Source organism: Vespula vulgaris, chromosome 10, assembly GCF_905475345.1.
Source record: "Vespula vulgaris chromosome 10, iyVesVulg1.1, whole genome shotgun sequence".
Taxonomy (NCBI): domain Eukaryota; kingdom Metazoa; phylum Arthropoda; class Insecta; order Hymenoptera; family Vespidae; genus Vespula; species Vespula vulgaris.
Window position 1 is genome coordinate 6,956,843 of NC_066595.1, and position 25,381 is coordinate 6,982,223.

At 27.8% G+C, this 25,381-nt stretch overlaps 5 protein-coding genes and 1 long non-coding RNA gene across 12 annotated transcripts; 3 read left to right on the forward strand and 3 right to left on the reverse strand.

The window, feature by feature from the left end:
• Window positions 1-28: 28 nt before the first annotated feature.
• LOC127066801 (isocitrate dehydrogenase [NADP] cytoplasmic) lies at window positions 29-2,369 on the reverse strand. The gene is made up of 2 exons (XM_051000981.1): window positions 2,115-2,369; window positions 29-1,528 (listed from the first exon to the last, which is right to left on the reverse strand). Exons 1-2 carry the CDS (start codon window positions 2,316-2,318, stop codon window positions 314-316), a joined length of 1,419 nt encoding a protein of 472 aa, XP_050856938.1. The 5' UTR covers window positions 2,319-2,369; the 3' UTR covers window positions 29-313.
• Window positions 2,370-2,653: 284 nt separating this feature from the next.
• On the forward strand, window positions 2,654-3,907 carry LOC127066818 (uncharacterized). 2 transcript variants are annotated; one of them, XR_007782508.1, is made up of 4 exons: window positions 2,654-3,049; window positions 3,178-3,319; window positions 3,398-3,561; window positions 3,761-3,907. It is a non-coding gene; the product is annotated as an uncharacterized LOC127066818 (long non-coding RNA). The 2 variants fall into 2 exon arrangements; XR_007782509.1 differs by having other exon boundaries at window positions 3,183-3,319.
• On the reverse strand, window positions 3,079-4,697 carry LOC127066809 (phosphatidylinositol N-acetylglucosaminyltransferase subunit C). Of its 2 annotated transcripts, none has more exons than XM_051000998.1 (2): window positions 4,176-4,697; window positions 3,079-4,090 (listed from the first exon to the last, which is right to left on the reverse strand). In XM_051000998.1, the coding sequence occupies exon 2, from the start codon at window positions 3,999-4,001 to the stop codon at window positions 3,183-3,185; it is 819 nt and encodes a 272-aa protein (XP_050856955.1). In that variant the 5' UTR covers window positions 4,002-4,090; window positions 4,176-4,697; the 3' UTR covers window positions 3,079-3,182. The 2 variants fall into 2 exon arrangements, with proteins under 2 accessions (XP_050856955.1, XP_050856954.1); XM_051000997.1 differs by having other exon boundaries at window positions 4,189-4,695.
• A 69-nt stretch (window positions 4,698-4,766) lies between these two features.
• On the forward strand, window positions 4,767-14,074 carry LOC127066791 (cullin-3). Of its 4 annotated transcripts, none has more exons than XR_007782505.1 (14): window positions 4,767-5,514; window positions 7,362-7,745; window positions 7,831-8,034; window positions 8,135-8,314; window positions 8,379-8,753; window positions 8,833-9,003; window positions 9,325-9,432; window positions 9,549-9,726; window positions 9,808-10,046; window positions 10,273-10,442; window positions 10,996-11,134; window positions 11,254-11,381; window positions 11,448-13,561; window positions 13,641-14,074. XR_007782505.1 is itself a non-coding variant. In XM_051000961.1 (14 exons), exons 1-13 carry the CDS (start codon window positions 5,455-5,457, stop codon window positions 11,470-11,472), a joined length of 2,361 nt encoding a protein of 786 aa, XP_050856918.1. In that variant the 5' UTR covers window positions 4,767-5,454; the 3' UTR covers window positions 11,473-11,505; window positions 13,641-14,074. The 4 variants fall into 4 exon arrangements, 3 of the variants coding, with proteins under 3 accessions (XP_050856918.1, XP_050856917.1, XP_050856916.1); XM_051000961.1 differs by having other exon boundaries at window positions 11,448-11,505; XM_051000960.1 differs by having other exon boundaries at window positions 11,448-11,505; window positions 13,743-14,074.
• A 395-nt stretch (window positions 14,075-14,469) lies between these two features.
• On the reverse strand, window positions 14,470-17,789 carry LOC127066815 (ubiquitin-conjugating enzyme E2 L3-like). 2 transcript variants are annotated; one of them, XM_051001005.1, is made up of 4 exons: window positions 17,697-17,789; window positions 17,242-17,334; window positions 16,743-16,929; window positions 14,470-16,439 (listed from the first exon to the last, which is right to left on the reverse strand). In XM_051001005.1, exons 1-4 carry the CDS (start codon window positions 17,721-17,723, stop codon window positions 16,270-16,272), a joined length of 477 nt encoding a protein of 158 aa, XP_050856962.1. In that variant the 5' UTR covers window positions 17,724-17,789; the 3' UTR covers window positions 14,470-16,269. The 2 variants fall into 2 exon arrangements, with proteins under 2 accessions (XP_050856962.1, XP_050856963.1); XM_051001006.1 differs by lacking the exon at window positions 17,697-17,789 and adding an exon at window positions 17,530-17,678.
• Window positions 17,769-25,376, forward strand: LOC127066784 (nuclear pore complex protein Nup205). The gene is made up of 10 exons (XM_051000939.1): window positions 17,769-18,369; window positions 18,623-18,786; window positions 19,021-19,437; window positions 19,567-19,858; window positions 19,949-20,671; window positions 20,749-24,006; window positions 24,121-24,371; window positions 24,475-24,714; window positions 24,812-25,010; window positions 25,096-25,376. The coding sequence occupies exons 1-10, from the start codon at window positions 18,360-18,362 to the stop codon at window positions 25,308-25,310; spliced, it is 5,769 nt and encodes a 1,922-aa protein (XP_050856896.1). The 5' UTR covers window positions 17,769-18,359; the 3' UTR covers window positions 25,311-25,376.
• The last annotated feature ends 5 nt before the right edge of the window (window positions 25,377-25,381 follow it).

A 25,381-nucleotide genomic window follows, 5' to 3' on the forward strand; every position in this document is an offset into this window, starting at 1 on the left:
TGTATGTGGTTTGAAGTAAAATAAAAAGTATAAGATATTATTATTATTTTATACATCGATACGGATTTCATGTTTACATTATGTAATTTGAATATTGTACAATATTTATAATTTATTTATTGAATATAAAATATTACACAGTTTAAATATTATTCCAAAATCACACATATACCATTACCTTGTTAATTTCATAGAAATAATAGCTATTTAATAGTAATTGAATATATTTTGATCATTTGTTATGTTTGTGACAAATGCAACTATGATCTTAATACTTGGCATATAAAATTTGCTGTGATTCATGATAATATAGTCAAGCAGTAGCCAGTTCTTTTTTTAAATTTTCACCAATTTTATCTATAAATTCAAATGTTGATAAGTAGTCACTTCTGCTAATATTATGCATTCCTTTAATACAGATAGCCAGATCCTTTGTCATGAAACCTGATTCTATTGTATTGATACATACTTTCTCCAAAGTTTCAGCAAAATGCTGCAATTTCTGATTATTATCTAATTTAGCACGATGAATCAATCCTCGTGTCCAAGCAAAAATAGATGCAACAGAATTTGTAGAAGTTTCTTGACCTTGCTGATGATGGCGATAATGTCTTGTAACTGTACCATGAGCTGCTTCTGATTCTATTGTACGTCCATCTGGACATATTAGTACAGATGTCATAAGACCTAATGATCCATATCCTTGAGCTATAGAATCTGATTGTACATCTCCATCGTAGTTCTTACATGACCAAACGAAACCTCCTTCAGATTTCATTGTATAAGCCACCATATCATCTATTAAACGATGCTCATACCAAATTTTCTTTGCCTCAAATTGAGTCTTGTATTCTTTCTCATAAATTTCTTGAAAAATATCCTTAAATCTACCATCATATTTTTTCAAAATAGTATTTTTTGTGGAGAGATATAAAGGATAATTCCTGTTAAGTGCAAACTTAAAAGAACTATGTGCAAATGCAGTTATACTTTCATCTGTGTTATATTGAGCTTGTGCTATTCCAGCACCCTTAAAATCATAAATAGTGTGTACAATATTTTCACCGGATTCACCAGTCCATTTAATCTCAAGTTTACCAGGTCCTGGTATTATAAAATCTGTTGCTTTATATTGATCTGCATGAGCATGCCTGCCAATAATAATTGGCTTCTTCCAGTTTATGACTAATCGCGGAATATTTTTACAAATAATAGGTTCACGGAAAACAGTACCACCTAATATATTTCTAATAGTACCATTTGGACTTTTCCACATTTGTTTCAACTTAAATTCTTCTACTCTCTTTTCGTCAGGAGTAATAGTAGCACACTTTATACCAACATTATAACGTTTAATAGCTTCAGCACATTCAACTGTTACTTTGTCATCAGTGGCATCTCTATTTTCTATACCTAAATCATAAGTATGTAATTCAATATCCAAGTAAGGAAAAATTAATTTTTCTTTAATAGAATCCCATATGATACGAGTCATCTCATCACCAAGAATATCTACAACAGGTCCTACCTAAAGATAATTAAAAAAGAACAAAAATATACATAATTTTTAAATATTAATATAATATATTCAAATTAAATTTATTATACTAAAAAAATATTATAATCATACTTTTCAACAGATGATACTTCAAGTCTATGGTCTATGACTAAGCATGTTTGAAAAAAAAAAAATATTTCATGATTTTATACTTTTTAATATATATATATATATATATATATATTAATATTATAAAATTTATAATCTAATATACATATTTCTATATCATATTTTTTTGTCATGAAAATGATAAAATTACAAATAATTTTTGAATACAATTTGTTTAAATGTTAGATTAAACATATAATATAAAATATAGATGATTAAAAATATATGTACTACAATAATTTGAATTTATATATATATAATAAATTTTATTAAACGAAGTATTAATAAATTATATTATTTGTATTTTCATAACATTATCATTAACAAGACTTTGACAATGATTTTGTATGTTTCAAAATATCATTATATAATAAGGCAAAAATTTATGAACTTTCATATATATAAATAATAATAGATCGATTATAATTTTCTTTTTTATATTACTTACTTTTATTTTCGTCATATTTGCAGAAGAAATAGAAAATGTTCTCACAAACGAATATGTTACCGTAATACGTGTACGATATCTTTCAATGGACTGACACGATGACGTGACACAGTTACTACCAAATTGACAACAAGGCGCAGTTCTTATAAAATGTGTATTTGCTTTTACGAACCGAAGGGGTAGAAACATGGCTACTTTACTCATATCCAATCGAATTTTATAATCACAACTTTTTTCTTTTTTTTTTTTTTCTTTATTTTTTGTCTAGTTCTATTATCTTGTTCTTTCTTCTATCGATTTATGTAAAAGCTCCAATCGAAATAATCTCAGAACAAGAATGTATCTGATAAAAGAGTAGAAGAAATCGTTATAATAAAAATATTACCATCTTCCTTATCATTTAAAAAAATATTCTTCAGCCTTGGAATTTGTACTTTAAAATATCTTCAAGCAAATAGCGCGCGAACTTACTGTATTCATCTTAAATTAAACATAAATGTGTGTGTGTGTATCTATGTATTTATAGTCACAAATAACATGTGTACATGTAAGTATATGAAATATGTGTTTACATATTTTTTCGATGTCGTCGATAGATGTCAGAAACAGTAATCAGAATTATTCGGTAATATAAAGTAAAATAAATATATAATATATAATTTTCATTGCTTGAGTATCCAAATTTTTACGATTTTTAATATTCATATAGTTAATGTACACATATATTTAATTTTTTTCTGCTATTATTACGCCACTAGTGATCATATTGTTGAATAGTCACCTGTTGAATCCAACTAAATTCTGTCATACAATTACAGAAATATCTCTCATTGAATGTATAAAAATATCTAATCTTTATATAATTTAAATTTCACTTATAATGACTTTATAACATATCTATACTTCATTAATATTTATTGTGCTACAATATCAAGGTAATACAAAATTGGAAAAATGAAAACAATTGTTTTATTTGATAAATAATTATCTTTTTTTTTTCAATAATATGTTAATAATAATAACAATGTTAATATTGAGTATTTTACACAATTAATATTATTAGAGTAGTTAGGAAATGACTGCTTCATCCCAAGGACCATAGATGTTATTTTTAAATTGTTTACATCTAATATACCAAAGTGGACAAATGAAATGAATGAATACCACAACTATGATAAAAACATAGGAGCATACATTAGACATGGGTAATAATAAATATACTGTCCCTATAGTTATTATGATTGATATAATTACTTTGTTATTTATGTAAGATAATAATATAGGAAATAATACAAAAAATTGTACCGAAACAGTTAAAAGTGAAAATGCATGTAAAGGTGAAGCAAGTCTGGATGCTAACATTAATGAACCAAAAATAGATGAAGTGATAGACAAGGAATCAGAAAAAAAGATTTCCGTAGAACCATACTTGTTAAATATTAAATGAGTAAGAAACATTAATATAGTCATAGCATATATCGTATCAGTACTAATAGTTTCAGTTAATGTTCGCAAAACTGGTGATAAAATATATCCAAAAATAAGAAAAATTAAAGTTGTTCTAAGATCTTCTGACAGTCTTTTTGACATATTTAATATTTTTATGTTATAAAATAAATATCCAAAAATGGTTGAAACTATTTCAGATATAATAATGACATTTGGGGTGGTCCATTCATTATATAACCAAATAAATATGATAACAAAGAGAACTGGAATACTTAAACGAATCGATATACTGGCAGCTAAATTAATAGCTTCCAGTCGAGAAACATAATCAGATTTTACATTCTTACGTAATTCTGTCAAAAATGTGCTGTCTGTATAATTATCAGGTAAATCGGTAAATTCATAAAGATTTTTTTTCCATTTTACACTAGTGTACATTTCATATATATTAATTTCTAAATCATCAATGTAATCATAAATATGATTGAAACATATCCTTTTGTTTATGTAATAAGTGAATACTGGAACTGAAAATTGTAAGATATTTATAATGGAAACATACTGTAAACTTGATAAATTATTATTTTAATAATGAAAAGTATAATATCATACGTTTATCACTTACTTGACCTTATATTCGGCAACTTTATATACTTTCCAAAATTATTAGGTTATAAATAAAAATGATATTAATTTATGATGATTTATGATAAGACCAACATTATATCTAAAATTTTATCTTCCGTTTCTATGATTTGAAAGCAGTTTTGAACGTTTGAAAGATCCGGATTATCAGCCAGTACAAATATACATACATACATATATATATACTTCCATGAAATATCCAATATAAATAAAGAACGTTGATTGGACGACTAGTTAGATACGATAAAATATTATTTAATATCATCTACTCGGTACATGTTTATATTCAAAATGTCTGTTTATAAGAAAATGTTACTTGTATATATAAAATAATGAAAAAAAGCAAAACAATTTTGTCTCATATTATAAAATCATATTATATCCTTCATTGTCCTGTACGAATCAAAAATGAAAATAAATTTTCAAAAATCAAATAAGAATTGAAAAAATAAATAAAATCGAATCATCTAAATACGATAATCAGAGAATTGATAAAGTTATATCTGGAATATCCAGTACATAGTACATACATACATACATATTGGTGGAATATACGGTTCCGTTATGCCATCTGTTGTTTAAGAAAGATGCACTGAAGAGAGAAGTCGTGTATCCACGTATACCGTTTATCGTGGGTACTGGTTGGTGGTCTGGGTAGATGAATAGATAGTGCACAAGTAATCAAGCTCGTGAAATCAGATTAAACCTTATATTCGAATAGTCGTTAAACAGTTTTATTAGAACATTAACTGAATTATTAAGGAATTGTTAAAAGTCTTGAAAATATTATCGTAGTCGATAAAAACAATAATACCGATAGCCGGACACAGCAACGAAAACTTTCTATGTGTACGCGTTTTCCCTATGATCCGCCGCACAACTTCGTTCTATCATTTCTTTCTTGCATTTTCTCCCCCTTGCCCGTCAACCCTTAACTACCTTCCCCCATTTCGGTGTGTACGAGTATGAAGAGTATCTCGGTTTCTTGTCAAGTCCTTCGTCTTAATAGATGTACGCGCCAGTGATAAAGGTTTACGAAACTTAACTACATAGAATATATCGCGTGTAGTGTCGAGCGCGATTTAACCTTGTGAAGCCGATCCTCGGCTGTTTTTCAATGCGCGAATGAAGAATATTCGGTTCGTTTAAGAGTGGTATGTCAATGTGTATACACAGTACGACATTACCGTAGGTGAAGAGAAGAGGATATACTTTTCAAAAATTCTTCTTGAACATTTCATTCGACATGATGAAGAGCAGTGCTTTGCCAAAGAAGGAGGGCAAAATGCGTATACGTGCTTTTCCGGTAAGAAATTTTATACCTTAATATTTGTCTAGACGAGATGTGAAAGAAAGAAAGAAATAAAGAAAAGAAAAAAAAAAACAGTATAATCAAGCTATTAAATGTAACACGTACTCATACTCACATTTACATATACAGCACACATATCACATTTACATATAAGTTTTCTATTATAATATTCTTACAAATTATTTACAAATTTCCTTTATTATGATTTTCTATATCATTGAATTCGATCAAAAATCATGAAATTGCTCGTTGACATTAATTTAACGTAATATCGTTGTCACGATACATATATCGTACACTCTCGCTATCATTGTACTACTTTGACTTTTCTCATTATTGCCATATAATCATATTCGAATGACAAAGTATTTTAGGAATATTATAGGACATATGCATGTCTCCATTAAATCAAAATATTTCTATCAATTATGCCCTTTTTAAACTTTTTTTTGTCTTATTTCTTGAATGTTATTGAATAGGTTAAGTGAATTCGAAAATAATATATTAACTTTTGTTATTCGCAATTTAACTTCCTTCTTATTTTTATATACTTTATAGAATTATTAATTAGTATGTTTATACATAAACACGATTAAAGTTCATTGCATTTAAATGTTAAATTTCTTGTTTAGTTGGATTGTTTTCTTTTTTTCATCTTCCAATATTATAGTTATATATAGTTCCTATATAAATTTATGATAGTTCACATGTAATGTAAGTTTATGATTTGATTTGACAGAAAAATCAATATAAAACTTAAAAAGTCTGTGCTCAGTATAGTATATATTGTAATGTATGTCAGATACATTGCTTCGTACTATATATATGTTGGTACTTTAGAATAATAATATTTATAAATATTTAAGAAATATCTTAAATGAGAAATATCTTAAGTTCTTAATATAAAGATAAGTATAAATAAGAAAATTTGTTAATTTATAACCTTAATATGGGACAATTGTTGCTATAACAACAAGGAAGTAAATAAAATTTGAAGTTTAAAATTTTACTATCTTTAGAGAGAACTGCAATTTTGTCTTTTAGGTAATAAAGCTTCAATACGTAAGATGTAATGCGTAAGCATTGATACAAACAGGTAAAATTTGCATTGGGAGAAATTGTATAATATTGAATAAATATATGAGTGTTCAAGAGGATAAATTATGTTGTCAATGTTACATGTGTTATTCTTTTTCATTGGATCATATTCCGTTAAGTAAAACTAATATATGATTATGAAATATTTTCATATTTCAGTTTTTAATAAATTTTTCTTAATATTTAAATTTTCTTTCATATATATTAAACTTTTTATATCTTATGTTGTTATATTCATTTTGATTATATCATTGAAATATTTATGGTTATGTATTTATTATAATGATGTTTTATAATAAATTTGCATAATACAGATAGATCCATTGATTATTAAAAATAAATTCATCTAATGCATATTTATACAATTCAATTAAGGAAAAAACGCAATAAGGAGGAAAATTAAATTGTAAGAAAAAGAAAACAAAGAAATGTCAAATTTAAGAATCTATTTAATCGTATTGAAGCAGTACAGATGGTAAAGGAAAACATTCATGGTGAAATAAACATGAATAGTGCAAATACCTTTCTTATTACCAATACCCCTGTGAGAAAGTGTATCTATTATACATTCATTTAACTTATATTATAAAAATGTATTGTGTGATTTTTATAATTGTAACTTTTAAAAATATGTTGCACAAGGAAGTTAAAAATTAAAAATTTAACTAAAAAATTTAACATAAAATTCTAAAAATTTAATTGTATCATAGTATTTGTTGTATATCGTAATTTTTGTATTATAGACGACTATGGATGAAAAGTATGTAGAAACTATTTGGACCTTACTTAAAAATGCCATCCAAGAAATACAGAAGAAAAATAACTCTGGTCTTAGTTTTGAAGAATTATATCGAAATGCATATACTATGGTTTTGCATAAGTATGGTGAACGCCTTTATACAGGATTAAAAGAAGTTGTAACTCAACATCTTGAAAATAAAGTACGAGATGATGTTTTATATTCCCTTCATAATAACTTTTTACAAACATTAAATCAAGCATGGAATGATCACACAACTTCAATGGTAATGATCAGGGATATTTTAATGTATATGGATAGAGTTTATGTACAACAAAATGATGTGGACAACGTATATAATTTAGGACTTATAATATTTCGAGATCAGGTAATACTTTTATAGCCATATGTAATGTTTTATAACAAAATGATTTCCTTAATGAAATTTTTGTAAGTAAAAGGATATGTTATAGGTGGTTAGATATGGATGTGTAAGAGATCATCTGAGAGATACATTATTAGGTATGGTGTCAAGAGAACGACATGGTGAAGTTGTTGATAGAATTGCAATAAAAAATGCATGTCATATGTTAATGTTGCTTGGCATTAATAGTCGTCAAGTTTATGAAGAAGATTTTGAAAGGCCTTTTTTACAACAAAGTGCAGAATTTTACAGAGTAAGTATCCATAAAATTATATTTGATGACCTTCTTATAACTCTTTTATTTATAAAAATTATATTAAAAAAAAGTTATATCTTCTTAATGTCTTTTCTAGATTGAATCTCAAAAGTTTTTAGCAGAAAATAGTGCATCTGTTTATATAAAAAAAGTAGAAGCAAGAATTTATGAAGAATCAGAAAGAGCGAAACACTATTTAGATGAATCTACAGAACCACGGATAGTTGAAGTTGTGGAAGAAGAACTAATCAAAATCCATATGAAGACAATTGTTGAGGTATATTTATTTTGTTTATTAATGTGAATAAAAAACATCTTGATACTTTTATTGTTATTAACAGATGGAGAATAGTGGTGTTGTACACATGCTTAAAAATCAGAAAACAGAGGACCTTAGTTGTATGTATAAATTATTTTCAAGAGTGACAGATGGTTTACGTACAGTTTTTGACTGTGTATCTCAGTTCCTTAAAGAACGAGGACGTGCTATGGTTCAAGAGGAGCATGAATCAACAACAAATGCTGTGCTCTTTGTACAAAATTTATTGGACTTAAAAGATCGTTTTGATCATTTTCTTCATTATTCATTCAATAATGATAAACTTTTCAAACAAATGATATCTTCAGATTTTGAATACTTCCTCAATTTAAATACTAAAAGTCCAGAATATTTATCTCTATTTATAGATGATAAATTAAAAAAAGGTTCTAAAGGGGTCAGTTTTGTCTTACATTGTTTCTATAGATTTTTTAATGATAATGATTCTAAAATATGAAATAATTATAAAATTTTAGATGACTGAACAAGAAATTGAAGGAATCCTGGATAAAACTATGGTTTTATTTAGATTTCTTCAAGAGAAAGATGTTTTTGAACGGTACTATAAACAACATCTAGCAAAACGTCTCCTTTTAAATAAATCAGTATCAGATGATAGTGAAAAAAACATGATATCCAAACTTAAGGTATTAAAAATATAATAACTAAATTAATTTTAATGATTTTATTATTATTATTATTATTATTATTATTATTATTATTATTATTATTATTAAATAAGTAAATATTATTTATTTTAATAATCGTTTATATATTGCAAAAGTCATGCGTATATTTAAAACTTCTAATAAGAAGAAACAGTATTTTGTATAAAAATATGTGTTGAAACTTTCACAATAGAATATTATTTAAATGAAAATATTATCTTTGAAATTTTCATTCTATATAAATTATCAGTCTTCAAATGTATCTAATATATGTTTTTTTGTAATTTATGATTATTATAGACTGAATGTGGATGTCAATTTACATCCAAATTGGAAGGCATGTTTAAGGATATAACAGTTAGTAATACTATTATGGACGAATTTAAGGATAACGTTCTTACTTCTGGGGTAAGATTTCATAAATAATTTTTTCAATATTTACAAAAAATCTAATTCGTATCATTAATTTTTGATCAAGTATTTCCTATATCATAGTTTTACTTGTTTTTATTTACATTTCTAAGACAAGTTTATATGGTGTGGATATAAGTGTAAGGGTACTCACAACTGGTTTTTGGCCAACACAATCTGCTACTCCTAAGTGTAATTTACCTAGTGCACCAAGAGGTGCATTTGATGCCTTTAGATGTTTCTATCTTTCTAAACATACAGGACGTCAATTGACACTGCAGCCACAATTAGGTTGGTACTTGGTATTTTGCTAACTTTAGAAATGATTATAAACAATAAAAGATAAATACTATTAATATGAATTATTTATAGGATCTGCAGACCTAAATGCTATATTTAGTGGCCCAAGGAGAGAAGAAAGTAGTTGCGGAGGATTAGATACGCCGTCTTCTTCTAATTCCATTGGAAATGGAAATAGCAATGGGAGCAATAGTCTGTTAAGTCAAAGAAGCAGTATATGTGCCAGTACAAGAAAACACATAATTCAAGTTTCAACTTACCAAATGTGTGTTTTGATGCTTTTCAACAAAAGAGAAAGATTGACATATGAAGTTAGTATCTAATATAACTTTTCATTTATCTATTTAATTTTATTTACTTTTTTTTTATATTTATCTATTTTATTTATATTTATATAATATAATATATTATTGTATATATTAATATAATACGTAATATAAATACGATCGTGTATACAAACACATACATATATGTGTTTATGTATGTATGTACGTATGTACGTAAATATATATATATATATATAAATACATTGTGTAGGAAATTCAAGGTGAAACCGATATTCCAGAGAGAGACTTGGTTAGAGCTCTGCAATCTCTTGCAATGGGCAAAGCTACACAGAGGGTGTTACTCAAATACCCTCGAACCAAAGAAATTGAACCTTCACATTACTTCTGTGTAAATAATAGTTTCACCAGCAAATTGCACAGGTATATTTAATTAATTAATGATAAAAGCAAAAATGGAAACTTCTCTAAAATTACATTTTTGCTTAGAGCAAGTTTATTGCTTCTTTTTTTTTATTTTTTTATGAAACAAATTTTCTATTACATATTTATTACGTTTTATTGTTTTATTTTATGTGACTTTGAAATTAATATTTTGTATATTACTTTAATAAATATATTTGTACTTTTTATAAATTATGCTATTTTTAATGTAGTATTATCGCATAATATATATTCGCTTATTGAATCAATAAACTAACGAAATATTGCAATTTTGATTAAATGTATATAATATAATATTTAGCAGTAACAGATTGCAAAGGTTTGCATAAAAAAATGTTTTCAAAAAGTTCGTGTCTTTGCTCATTCATTCGTCTCTTATATTTTATAAGTCACATATGAATACATTTTATTTACTAAACTTTCAGAATTTTAAGACAATACACTTGTTATTATCAATGTCATTAAACAGTAAACATAAGATATATCTGTTCCCTAGTAAACATTCCTAATAAACATATACTTGTTTGTAAAGAGTAAAGATCCAGACTGTAGCAGCAAAAGGAGAATCAGAGCCAGAGAGAAGAGAAATGCGCAATAAAGTCGACGAAGACCGAAAACACGAAATCGAAGCAGCTATTGTGCGTATCATGAAAGCTCGGAAGCGTATGCCGGTGAGTATAATTAATTGTTTACATATACTGATGTTTTTAAGGTTGCTAAGAATTATTAAACTATATATATATATGTGTGTGTGCGTGTGCGTGCGTATATATATTTATTTTTATTTTAGCATAACATACTCGTAACTGAAGTGACGGAGCAACTAAAAGGTCGTTTCTTGCCTTCTCCAGTTATCATTAAAAAGCGTATTGAAGGTTTAATTGAACGGGAGTACTTAGCTCGTACGACGGAGGATAGGTATGTGTATAAAAATATATAACTTAATTTATTTATTTAATACAAATTTTTTTCTTTTACTTATAGGAAAGTATATACGTACGTTGCTTAATGCTGAGTTCAAATATTGGAACTGTACAAAAGTGTAAGTAATTTGTAATAATGTATACCATCTAATTATATCATCGATTCATTATACTTTACACAAATTAATTTCCATTATTATTGATATATCAATATTTTCATCATCCTCACCACAGTCATCTATAATGTGTAAGAATCATTATCATCACCACTATTGCTTTCTCCATGTAATAGTTATATATCTGGCATTCTGTATCAACAAGGAACATTTTTCTCTAGTAGAGGGTTTGTCTATTTGAATTAGTAAAACGAATTTGTGAAGTAATCTCTCTGTAATATCAACTGCCATTTTATATTTTAGGTTGAAAAGATGTACTTACGGCATTGTAAATGGTAATTCTGCCGATTTCACTTTCTTTTATAATAGGATTATAATTGGGCTTTTATAAATAAATTTCTAGTAATTTCGTTTTCTTTTTCTTTTCTTTCTTTTTTCTTTCTTTTTTTGTTATATATTTAATTTTCTGTACAAAAACATATAACGTGCGATGCAAATAGTTGTAAATAAAGTGAAAAAAAATATACAGATACAAATTTATAAAAGGGAAGAAAAAAATAGAGTAAAGTTTGTAATACCGTTTGTTTATGAACATCACAACATATGATGACTCAATAACACACGGTATTATCATATTATAAACTTAAGAGTTAATATTAATTATATGAAGGATGTATGTGAGAAACATATAAAACCTAGAATTTAAAGTGGAATTTGAGTACAGCATGATTCTTTTAAAATAACGTCAAACATATTGTAAAAGTCATTGTATTGAGAAAAGACGTTTCTCGTTGGTTAATGAATGCCTAAAATATCAAAATATTGAAATAGATCATTAAAAAATTGATTAGTTTGGTGGGAAAAATCGATGCACGTTGAAAGCACCCTTTGTAATATATCGAATTTCGCACAGATGCTATTTGCTTTTTCTAGATATTATTTATTTTAGTTGGAACATAAAAAGAAATGTGATAACATTCATTAGTTCACTGCTAATTCCATTTTGATGAATAAATAATGTAAAATTGATATAAGGATCACGATATATTATTATTTTATTATTATATGTGTAATTCTTATTCTTGATTATTGTAATTACTTAAAAATAACAAGCAAACAAACTTACTTTACTTATGTTATTTTATTTAAAAACAAATGTAACATGTGTTCTGTATTGCATACTGAATATCAGTATATTATCAAAAGACGCGATCTGTGATTAAAAGAAACTCGCATTGGAACAATAGAATTAAAAAAATATCAGAATTAGCGGAGCAATGTAATAAATCTTTGATTTAAAATTCTGATTATGTTTTATTACATTCTGCTTTTTATAATTGAGAAGAGAATTTCTTAAGAATTAAAAAAAAGAATGAAACATAATCTACATACAGCAATGTTGTTCTTGTTTCGTTAATTCTTTCGAGTTTGAAATCTTCAATGTATGTAAATTTAATTTACTATAAAAAGAATGTAACACGGCAGATGCAATTCAAATGCTACATATTCGAAGACATTATTAAATCCAAGACTGTTGCGAATTATTAAAGAAAAAGAAGAAAAGGAATGACTATGTTTACGTCACTTTTAATGATTCTAAATCTTTTTTCTTTCAAGATCTATTTACATTATAAACTAAAAATATGTAATAAGTATATCTGCATGCAATTTGTCAAAACATGTATTTTGAAATTTAGATATTCAAATCGTACTACAAAATAAAAATGCCAATATTCTTTTACAACAAATAAATGCCAATATAATATTGAAATGCATGTAGTTATGAATGTGGAATAAAATGGAAACAGACTGTAGAAATAAATGACTTGAAATTATAATAAGTTTACGTTGAAGTTAATAGTATCCATCTATTCGTTCGTGTGCTTTTAACACTACTGTCTGTTAGTCCCCGTACATGGTTTATATATAAGATAATCAATACGCCAAATACGTCACACGGTTATTCAAGTTTGAACGAAGTATCTTATTGTAAAGTGTACATGTGCGTATATCTAAGCATCAAAGCTTTTAAGATAAATGAATATGAAAAAATAAAAAAGTAAATACGTCTCGTAATTTCTATTGTGCTTTCACGTGTATCAAATTATTGAACAATAATTTATGATGTATTGTTCCAGTTCCATAAAGTAATTAACGTCGTTAATCTTTTCCACCCAGCTTATCGATTGAATGGTTTGATTATTCATCGACTTCGGTACATTACAACGTGTTTATTGTAGTACGCCAAAATGTGGGATCTTCGAAACTGTAAGACATGCAGAGTTGTTAAGTGGGCTAATATACGCGCATGAGCTTGAATAAAAATGAAGAACATTAAAAAGAAAAGAAAAGAAAAAAAAAAAAAAAAAACAGAACAAACACAGAACACTCAACGATGTTACCCCAGCTCATGTATTATAGAAAAAAAGGAAACAAATCTGCAAATGTCATATTTTTTATTTTCATTTATACCTTCTTTATTTATTACGATAGAATTTTAATATGTCAATAAAAGTTTTTCTCTTTCTTACATAAAAAAGAAACTTAATAAAAATAAAAATCTTTACAAAGATTTTTTGTCTTCATAATATAATATATTTACCTAGCTCAGTTTTTGTATAAACTTAAATAAAAACGCATCTGTGAAAAATAGTTAAAAGATAGAAATAATTAACATACCTGTAAATTAAAGATTAATCCCTTATAGCCTATTAATAACGTTCATATTATTTCGTTTGGATTTTAATCGAGACTATATTATTCAAAGTCAGAAATGTTCAGTATTTATAATGATGATAGATCTAATTCTTCCAGTCATTGTAAAAAATATGAAGAAAAAAATGAAAGATCAAGGAGTTTGTTCATACTGTATACCGCTACGTATAGATATATTACAAAATCTTCATATCATTTGTTAAAGTCATAATGAAGTGTGAATATACGTAATCTAACTTCGTAAATAAATAATTAATCGAGAAAATTCATTTTATTTATTCTTGAAATAATTTGTACGATATAACGCGATCGTATAAATAATATTTATAATGAAAACAAAAAATCTTACAATGCTTTCACTAGCACTACACATTTTTATAACTGGTCGAATAATAATATTAATCTTTATTAATCTGTTTTTATCAGAAATTCCAGAAATAAATTTAATAAATCAATGTTTTTATCGATGAGAACGATATAAAGTAGTGTCGTTAATGTAAATATACAATTTTATTTTCATATATAGCTTTGATATTATTTATTATACGGAAAAAAAACATTTAATAGCACCTTATTTTTACCTTCAATAGAAAAAGTGTCTGTGTGTATATTATTATCTCAAACTATAATTCTTATTTAAAAAATACACATTTTATGGAAGTTCAATGTTCTTATTATTCTTGTGTATTTATATATTTTTTTGAAGTTCATTACGATTTAGATGATATAAAGAAGTATATATATTTTTTATGTTATGTCATATTGTAATATTAAATACCATCTTCTTGTACATCTACATAGGTTTCTTTGTAAAGTATACTACTGTAAAAGTAGATTTTTTGAAAAGCATTTATAAGTTACAAGAAATATATAGAAATAGTTTGCAATCTTCTTAAATAAAAATTAACTAAAGTGAAGAAAAATTATCATTATCCATTATCAAGAGAATGTATAAGTTCATAATATTGTCATCTCCATTACGTGCTGGATATAACAGTGCAAAGATAAAGTTAGAAAAATCATAAAAATTATGGCAATTAATATAAATATGATTCGTACGTTGATGACGAGTATCTACAATAGACATCAATTTTCTAAAACAACTCTTTAAGACAGTGTTTCTCAAACTTTTAACTTATACATATTTTCGGGCATATATATGTAACCGGCGTACCTCTTGTATAGGTAGATAAACCTATAGCATAATATAACAATGGGAATAAAATAAAACATGCATATATACACACATCAAATTTTGTATTCATGAACTACATACAGAATGTCCCAGAAAGTTTGATCTATACTTCAGGAGCGTATCAAGATTTTCTTTTTAGTTTTGTTAGAGCTTTCACGGCGTATCTAAAAACTTCTTTACCGCGTATATCCAAGGGATACACATACCACATTTTGAGAAACACTGTTCTAGATAATAGCGTCAAATATTTGTGAACAATTATGTTACTTAAATCTGTCTTCTACAAGCATATAAATGTTGAATAAAGTAGATTATACTATTCAAAATGCTACATATATAATTATGAAAATAAATAGGAACATAAACTACATAAACAAACAACTTTTGTTAAAAGTGGGGAAAGCATGTTGCTTTCTTTTTTTCATAATTCATTTGTTTGTTAATATTTAATTAAAATATTTTTTTTTTAATTGCCATAAATCTTCAATATATAGACGCCATTTCAATACATACTATAAAAATTCGCGAAATGTAATATATGATGGTTCTGTGTTCAGAATTCTTTGAAATTAGCTTGTGTGCAATTATGATGACAATCTACTCAAACTTAAAAATTAAAATACAGTATAAGACTTGTTTACAATATCATACAGTTATTTTATTATAATTTACTTTGCTCTGAAAAGTTCTTTCCACCTTATTAAACATTACAATTTGCATATATTCATATCCTCGTTATCGACCAATACTGTACACGGGCATTCTCGATTCCACATATGACAGACCGGCATAAATCGACTCGCAATGAATTAACTGAGGTGGCAGGCATCGTGGTGAGAAAGGCCTACCATTTGGGATTATTCGTTCGAGGATGATGATTCTCGCCTTTTTTCTGCGTGCTTTTTTGTAAAATCTTCTGCATTTTTTAGGAATTTCTTTCTATCTTTGAGAAATTCTTCAGCCAGGTCTGCTCTTAATGGATGCTCTGGCTCAGGATCATTTACTAAAGCTATTAAAGCTTGTATCACTGTAAAACATTTGCAGATAGTTGTAAGTACTTTTTTTTCAATTCATTTATTTATATATTTTATTTGCTTTAGAATAGGGAAGACATATATATGTATGTATGTATGTATATATGCACGTATTATGTATGTATGATATGCATGTGTATTTGTGTGTACTCGCGCACGATATACCACACACACATTTTTGAATATTTTTAATATATACATATTATTAAAAATATTTATAAATCTATTTATGGAAATTTAATTGATAATAATCAATTCTTTCTTGCAATTATTTCTTCTTTATACAATAATCTTACCCTGATCTGTTTTTGTTGCTGGTTTCCAATTTTCAGCACTTATAATAGGTAAACATACTTGTCCTTTTTCATCTACATTTGGATGATAGATTTTTGTTTTGAAATTTATTCTAGGTGGTTTGAAGGGATATTCTGCAGGAAAATTGATTTCAATTCGAAATGCTCCTTTATTATAAGGAGCATTGTCCTATGAATATAACATATGTAATTATTATAACATGTTTATAAGAATATAGAAATAAAAATATAAGTATAAAATTGTTTAATATGAAATTATTTATGTTTGTATTTTTTAATTTATATATAAAATATAAATTAAGCTCTTTTTTCAGTAATTGGTAATTGTCACGTATAATTTAAAATAATAAATTTATTATAGCATCATAACAACATAATTCTGAAACAATAATGAAAATCAATGTGAAATGATTTTAAATAAACTTTATTACGTTTGTATGCTTAATATAGGTTAGGTGCATAAAAAAAAGTATAAACATACCGGCAATATAAGGCCTTGCCAAGTAAGAATATTTGACTCGTCTACTTGAATCGTAAAATTTTTCATTGCGGAGGCTCTCAGATCGCCTAGTTCCTGGAAAGATAAGTGCATATATTATTATCTTATGATATAGATCCCTTTTTTATACGTTTAATATTAAATTTAACCGTAATTTAAGAAAATAACAAGTTATATATTCTATTTCATAGAGGGAGGGGATCATAAATTATAAAATATAATAATATAAGTCTATTTAAAATGGAATAATATAATAACAATGTTATTAACTTTTTGAACGGCGTCGAACAACTCAGGGCTACAAGGGAAGAATATCAAATATATCACATCATTTCCGTAACACTTGTAGAAATAGTGAATTGCTATAAAATGTATCTACTTTTCTTTACAATCAAATATAAAGAATGATGCTTATATCGTTAGGAACTTCAATTTACCTTTTGCAATCTTTTTATAGCTGCCATTTTGAAAATAAAGTCTTCTGAAGGCAGTAAAATTCGTCAAGTTCACCAATGACCAGTGTTGCCAATTGTTAGAATTTTATTCATTAAACGAAAATTTCAAGTTTACATTGGAAAAGTTTTTGTGTAAAATTTGAATATTTTAAATATATTATTTATTATCCAATCACTGATCGCATTGAATAATCTCACATTTCTCTATCTAGATTTCATGTATTCAATGACATTCGATATCTGCCTTTATTTGTATCATGAAGCATTACCATTTCGCGCGCCGAACTATGATTTCTTTTCTAAGGTTATATATAAATCGGAAGCGAATATATAAGATTTATTCATGAAGGTTTTAAAGTGAACAAGAAAAAAGCGAGACTTTGTTATAAATTATTATAACATTATTAATTATCGATATATTTTTATATATATATATAAAACTAATCAACAGTTTACTTCAAAACTAATTAACGTTCAAATTTCTGTTGAAATCATGGCTGCCAGTTAAATGTGCGGCAATTTTCGTTCACGCTGTAATACCGGCATTTCAATATCTTTAAAAACGTTAATATTCTGTTAAAGTTATATGTGGTGTTATTTAAAATTAAGTTTTAGTTTATAAATCGATTTATATAAATTGCCAAGATGTCAGAAGGTAATTATTTATTTGTAGATTGTGTAAGAAAATATATGAAAAACATAACCTTTAAATTATATGATACATTTTATTTAATAATAGTTTAAAAATAAGTTTGTGATGTAATTTATAAATTGAAAGTAATCTTTTTCTATATCAAATTAGTTTAATATCAGTTATATAAGTAGCTTTACTTGATAATTAAATTATATACATACATATATGTATGCATGTTCTCGTATCCAACAATTCATGATAAATTATTTTATAGAAGAAACAAGTACAGAAGATATCTGGACACCATATAAGGAATTACAAAATCTTGTAGTACGATCTATCACATTAGCACCTAGTATGCATGACCCTCAATACCATGAATTTATAGAAGCATTGAGAAACCATAGACAAAATTTTTTTACACTTTTAAAAAATCCTGTGAGTATCTTATTATATATATTTTCATTCATTTTGTTATTTATTTGATACTATTACAATGTGCTTATATTTTTTGAATATTGATTATTATAAACAAATATTATATTTTTTTATATATAGAAAAGTTTTTCTTTTAATTATAAGACGTAATATTTTTTATATCCATCATTTTATGTATAAAAAAAATAATGATTTTATATAAATTACTTAATCGACTTGTTTTTTGTTTATCAGCCAAAAAATATTAATAGTCGCAATGAAATTAAAAAAGGTGTGACAGATGGTATAACATTACCTGGGCTAGGACATCAAATATTGTCAAAAGAGTTGGTGGATGAAACTTTAATTATATCAGATATGTATGATTTGAATGAATTCATGGCCCTAGATCTTTTATGTACTGCTCAACTTCAAATGCCACACTACCCTGGATTAACCAGAGGTTTAACCGCTGTACTTTTATATTATGATGGAAGAAAAGCATTGACTACAACTTTGAAGACCTTAGTGCAAGCTAGAATGGGACATAGCTGGGCCCTTGATGCACCACTAACTCTTACGAAATATATTACTGAATATACTAATAAATTACAAGAAGATGGTTTATTGGATAGAATTATAACTTTATTAGAAGATATGGATCCTATACAGGTCAGATAAAAGAATAATATTCTAAGTATAGTTACTGTTTATTATCAACTCATTTAAATTACTATAAGTTATAATACACACTATAATAAAGTATAGTAAATTATAGTACAATTTGAATTATGGTAACAGGAACAAGATCTTCTACAACAGAATAGAGCATTGGGAGGTGCAAAGCATCATCGTATGGTTATGAAACTTTATAATGATACTAGACAAGATTTAGCAGATATTTTGTATTTATGGTCTGCTCAATCATCTCTACCAAAACCTATTTTCTTTCGTTTATTATCGCTATTACAAACACGCCAAGTTGAATCTGAAGCTGGAGAAGGTGGTCCTGATAAAGTTACATTGGCTCTCATTATGGCCATATTATATGCTGTAAATCTTAGTCCACTTAATAATCGAGAAAATGGTGAAGGTATTAAAACATTCATTTTTTAATTTGTTTTTAATTTGTTTGGTAATATAAAATTTGTTTCAACGATATTCTATTAAAATTTTATTTCAGATATAATTAACTCTATTCCCTTGATCACAGAGAGAGGAGCGTTAGATGATATAAAACAAAAAGTAATGTCTAATAGTATAACTTGGGAAAGTACAGGATTGCGTGGACTTGTACAATTTGCTTTAGCAATTGCCATAGCAACCTTGAAAACTATCAGTAATACTTATCAACCACAGCATATTACAAATGATGATGAAATTTTAGTGGAAACGGCTTTATCTAATAAAGTTTTCCACTTTATGGCCGAAATTTTATTAAAAAGTACTTGTATACACTATGAGGAATTTTACATGCGTTATTTTCACACTCTTCTTTCTGATTTTATATTATTAATGCCTCTGAAAATTAAGGAATTGAGAAGTCGAGCAGATGAATCAATGCGTCTGGTACAAGCATATCAGCAAGAAGGTGTAGAACCACCAATGAATTTAGACAATCACTTTGAGTTTCTCATGTTGACAGTAGCGGAGTTATACAAAAAAGATCCATTAAAATTAAATTTAGCTATGGATTACTGGTGCCAACATTCAGAGTCAACGCACGTTTCTGCTTCCGTACATATTGGACGATTACCTCCTAGACAAGTTGCTTTATTTAAATTTATACGATTAGCTGGAGAAATACTTCCTGCTGGTCTTTTTGTATCCTATCTCAAAATGATCGCATCCCTTGCTTCGTCACCTCCAGCTGCACGCCAAGCATTTAATTTTCTTAAACCAAATGGTAAAGTATATCTTTTAATTATTCTTATCCTATACGAAACGATAAAAACAGTTCTTTTTTTTTTTATATTTCAATAGGATCTTCCACTTCAACAACAATTTCCTGGGATCACTTCTTTAATTCTTTAAATCGCTATTATTACAACTTACGACAAGAATTACCACCAAGTCAAGATACAGTATATAGACAAAGAAGTCATCCAAAAGGTATTACACCTCACGAAGTTAAAGGATTAGAGGCTGTACTTAAAGTCGTACAAATAATTGCAAAGTATGATGAAATGTCTAGAGTAGCAATATGCGATCATCCAAATTGGAAAGTACTTCAGTCTTTAATAGGATTGGTAAGCTGTGCAATGCCAATTCCATTAAAAGGCGTTTTAGTAAGAACTCTTGCTGCATTAGCAAGATCACCAGAGAGTTCTTCTACAGTTTGGCAAAGCTTAGAAGCCGCACAAATTCTTTCGACTATACCAACAACTAGTAGCTATCAACCACGAGGAGTACAAACAGAATTGGAAGAAATTGAATCAAGGAACGAAGAATATCCTTTGACTCGAGCGATGTTAAAACTCCTAGATATCTTAACAGATTATCCAATTCCACGTCTTTTGGGAGTTGGACAACGAAATCCAGGCTTCGATCCGTATCTACATTTTCTCATTAATATAGTTTTTTTAAGATTCCATACACGCTCGTATAAAAATGCTGCAGAGAAATGGAAAGTTGCGAATGGATGTTTGAAAATATTCTCTAAATTAATTAAACAATACGAGCCATCTTTAGAAGATTTTATGGGATGTAAAGTTGAATTACAAGGTGGTGATTTGACTGTCATTAATTCTGCTCCTGGATATCATTTAATGACGCAATTACATTCTACTAATTCCGAGTTACTTCATGTCATACTCTATATTCTGGATGAAGGATATCACCAGTTTGATACATACGATATTTTTCCTGGAAAGAAATATCTTGAATGTAGTACACTATGTTGTTTGGAAATATTGGATCGGACATTGAAAGCACAACATCAATACATGACACAGTTAGCATCAGCAACCAGTATAAATAAAATCGTAACTGGACTTTCGCGTTTATTGCTGGGAGTAAATATGCGTACTGGAAAGCCTGATCACATGATAAATATTGTTAATTATGTCTCTTATAATTCATGGCTACCACGACATTCCTTTGTCGCAGTTGGCGTTGTTCAAAGTGTTGCTAATGAACCAGGTGCAGATTTAGAATTGTTGTCGACATTTACAGCAACTAATTCGTTGGCAACGAATATTAGACACGGTTTCGTTGAGTGTTTAGATATGGATTATACTCCTGTAGATGAAGATGACATAAACAATGATGAGAGAGCAGATGTGGAAAATTGCAAAGAAAGAATTTTATTATTAATGATGCAGAGTATTACACGACCTGTACCTAATCTTGCTCATTATTTGCTAGGATTTGAGATCACTAAGGACATTCGAAAAACAATTATTCAACAACCTGGAATTTTAGGCTTTCCACGAACTTGCTTGCATTCTGTTTTGGGTGTCTTGGAACAATCCTTGGATAATGGCCGTGATAAAATTACAGAAATGTGTTATTGTTATTTACACACATTGGCGGCGAATAATAAGACATCAGTACCAATTTTAAGATTTTTACGAACTGCAACAAATCAAGATTTTGTACAAAGGCACCTATCAAAATTACCTTTCCAAGGTTCAAATAAAGCAATCGAACTTGGCTGTATGTCGTGGCTATTAAAAATAGTAGCGATAGAACTACGAGTCTCTGGTGGAAGCTTACAAAGTTCGCTCGTTCAGCGCTTAGTTGGAAGCTTTAGTCAAGAAAAAGAACAAAGTGCACCATCACAAAAACTTCTTATGGATCTTCTACATTATATCGACTTTCAACTATACTTAGAACCTCCTAAGTCATGGGAATTCTTCGATCCTTCGCAAATTGAAATGGTATTTGGTCGTTGTAGCGTTCCATCGTCTTTGATGGGAGGACCTCGACTTATCGACGTCAGAAAATTACATTCTCTTATCGTAGATGAATTAACGGTTACACAAAATAGTGCAACAGTAACTCAAAGGAAACTTATGCAACAAGAATTGCAATCGATACTTGCTCATGCCTTGAAAAAAAATCAAACCAAGCTTTTATCATACGCTACGGTAAAATTTGTAGAAGGCTGGTGCCAAACAACAGAAATACTATTTTCCGTAGCGTCGAATTTACAACTTCCTGCGGCTCAAAGACAAAGTCTTCTTCTGAACTTATCACATGATTTATTACAAAAAATGACATCGTGCGAAGCACTCAGTGAGATAAAAACACTTGTATCTGGAACAGTTTTGATGTTACTTGTCAACTTGCGAAATTATTTTGCGATGCAATCGAACCAAGAATTACTTCCAACATCACCTTCGAATACGACAATGATGAAAATAATTCTTAGCCATGTACTAGAATGGATTTTAAGCGCAAGTGCATCGTCGCAAAAAGTTCTAACGCATCTTTACGCGGCACTTCTAAATTTTCTTTGTGTCATAGGCTTAGAAAAATCAGAGAGTGCATCTGTTATGGATACGATGTATGTTAGTCAATTAGACAGTTCATTCAATCGATCCATGCCAGTGCAGAAACGTTCGCACTGTTACGCCACGATACAAGTTATCAATAGTTTTGGCAATCAATTGATGGACGTTTTATGTCACAATTGTTCCGGTGGTCATGATGTGTGTAAAATGTTAGCACTCTCTTGTTTAGACAAGATCTTAGAATTGGATTACGATAATTCGTGGATGATTTATTTATCTAGTCGAGGATATTTAAAGCATATGATAGACAGTCTTTTACAATCTGATAATTTATTAAGGCATATGCTTCAACCAGAGCCTGAAACATTAAGACCTTTGTATTTATATGAAGCAAAATTAGCAACGTTTTGTAGAATGGCTTCGACGAGATTAGGTGCTGAAAGTCTTTTAAAAACTAAAGTTTTATCCTGTATGTCAAGTATGTGCGTTTTTGATCAACATCCGGATGTTCATATGAATGTTGAAGGAATTGATTCTTCTTTCGTACCCTCAATCGGGCAACGTTATCAACAAATTTTTTTGCCTGCTTTATATTTATGTGGTGCTTTGTTGACTACTTTAGGAACTGAAAATCAGTCTTGTGCTATACAAGTCTGTAGCTTTCTTCAAAGTCATCGAGATACAGTTGAAATGATATTAAGAAACGCTTTTTCTAAGGCAAATACTCTATTTTTAAAAGAAATTGCCTGTCTGACTGGTGTCGTATCCAGATCTGCTAATATTGGTAAATAATATTCATGAATGAAGATTCACATTTTATATAGTTTATAGTTATTATATCTCATATTTATTATATTATAATTTCACATTTAATTATAATTGTTAAACTTATTTTTAGATATGTATAAATTAGTGGACGAGGGGCTAACGATATCCGATGTTGGTGATAATATAATAGAGGATGATAATGGAATGAGAGAATTACGTGCTCATCTCTATAGATTACAAAAATTAATGCTCTCATTACTTCACAAATTCCAATTACAACCAACACCTGTACATTTGGATTATCAAAAAACAAATGTAGATCAACAACAAATGTCTTGTATAGAAATAGTTGCGAATGTTCTTTTGTATGCTCGTAACCAGGTTTGTAAAAAATTATGAAGCACTTTTTGAACACTTTACTTATAAGAAACAATTCGTGTAATAAAAACATTAATGACAATATTAAACAATTTATTTATAACAGATGCAACATAGTACCATGGACCAGAAAGTAAGGAATGTTCTTTTCGAACCTTGTTTATCGCCGAAACCAGGCACAAGAGAAGGTAGAACTAAAGATATATCTAGTGAAGTTCATTTAGGATTGATCGTTGAACAACTTACATCTACAACCGCATTATTACATAATGAACTGCCACATGTCGATTCTCTGATCAAAAAATCGGCTATGATATCGGACATGACTGCGGCAGAATTAAAAAAAGTATTTAAATTAAAAATCAATATTATATTGAGAGATGATAAAATCGTAAAGACGTTACTTGGTAATAATTGTATATATTATTTTTTTTTTTTTTTAGTATATGTCTGATGAAGAAGCAGAATTAGACATAGATAAACAGCGCATTGTCCTAGAGCAACGATTAAATCAACGACTGAAGGAAAAACGTCAAAGTATAAAATATTGTTGCCTTATAATAGAACACAGTTTATATTTACTTTGGAGTCATTTAGATTTCTACACAATGCAAATAATGTCAGGACATCAGAGAATGCAAGGTACATATAATTCGTTATTTTATAAATCAATTAGTGAATCTGTAACAATGCAATTTAAATCTATGATTTATATATTTTTTTTTAGTATCCACAGGAAACATAATTGATAATATATTGGAAAAAAAGATATCACCAGAAATTTTAACCGAATTAAAACAAGGACTTATCTCTATATTTACTGATAGTTTCATTACTCAATTAATCGATACATATAATGAATATACAACAGTAGATCGTAATTTTATAGAGGCTCTCGTTAGGAGAATCAAAAGATTGTTACAATTCATAATTATAACGTAACTGTATTTATAGAATATGTGTATATTATTTTTATTTTAAATACACATCTCTTTCTATACTGTTTCATCTTC

Excerpts from the sequence above, each read along its gene's own strand:
- LOC127066801 (XM_051000981.1), bottom strand. The coding sequence starts at position 2,318 with ATGAGTAAAGTAGCCATGTTTCTACCCCTTCGGTTCGTAAAAGCAAAT. Across the intron at positions 1,529-2,114 it reads CAAATATGACGAAAATAAAA|GTAGGACCTGTTGTAGATAT; the intron begins GTAAGTAATATA and ends AATTATCTTTAG.
- LOC127066784 (XM_051000939.1), top strand. Across the intron at positions 20,672-20,748 it reads TAATTTTCTTAAACCAAATG|GATCTTCCACTTCAACAACA; the intron begins GTAAAGTATATC and ends ATATTTCAATAG. Across the intron at positions 25,011-25,095 it reads AGGACATCAGAGAATGCAAG|TATCCACAGGAAACATAATT; the intron begins GTACATATAATT and ends ATTTTTTTTTAG.
- LOC127066791 (XM_051000959.1), top strand. The coding sequence starts at position 5,455 with ATGATGAAGAGCAGTGCTTTGCCAAAGAAGGAGGGCAAAATGCGTATA. Across the intron at positions 8,315-8,378 it reads ATATGAAGACAATTGTTGAG|ATGGAGAATAGTGGTGTTGT; the intron begins GTATATTTATTT and ends TGTTATTAACAG. Across the intron at positions 10,047-10,272 it reads GAGAAAGATTGACATATGAA|GAAATTCAAGGTGAAACCGA; the intron begins GTTAGTATCTAA and ends TACATTGTGTAG.
- LOC127066815 (XM_051001005.1), bottom strand. The coding sequence starts at position 17,723 with ATGGCAGCTATAAAAAGATTGCAAAAG. Across the intron at positions 17,335-17,696 it reads CTATAAAAAGATTGCAAAAG|GAACTAGGCGATCTGAGAGC; the intron begins GTAAATTGAAGT and ends TTATCTTTCCAG. Across the intron at positions 16,930-17,241 it reads GGCAAGGCCTTATATTGCCG|GACAATGCTCCTTATAATAA; the intron begins GTATGTTTATAC and ends TTATATTCATAG.
- LOC127066809 (XM_051000998.1), bottom strand. The coding sequence starts at position 4,001 with ATGTACACTAGTGTAAAATGGAAAAAAAATCTTTATGAATTTACCGAT.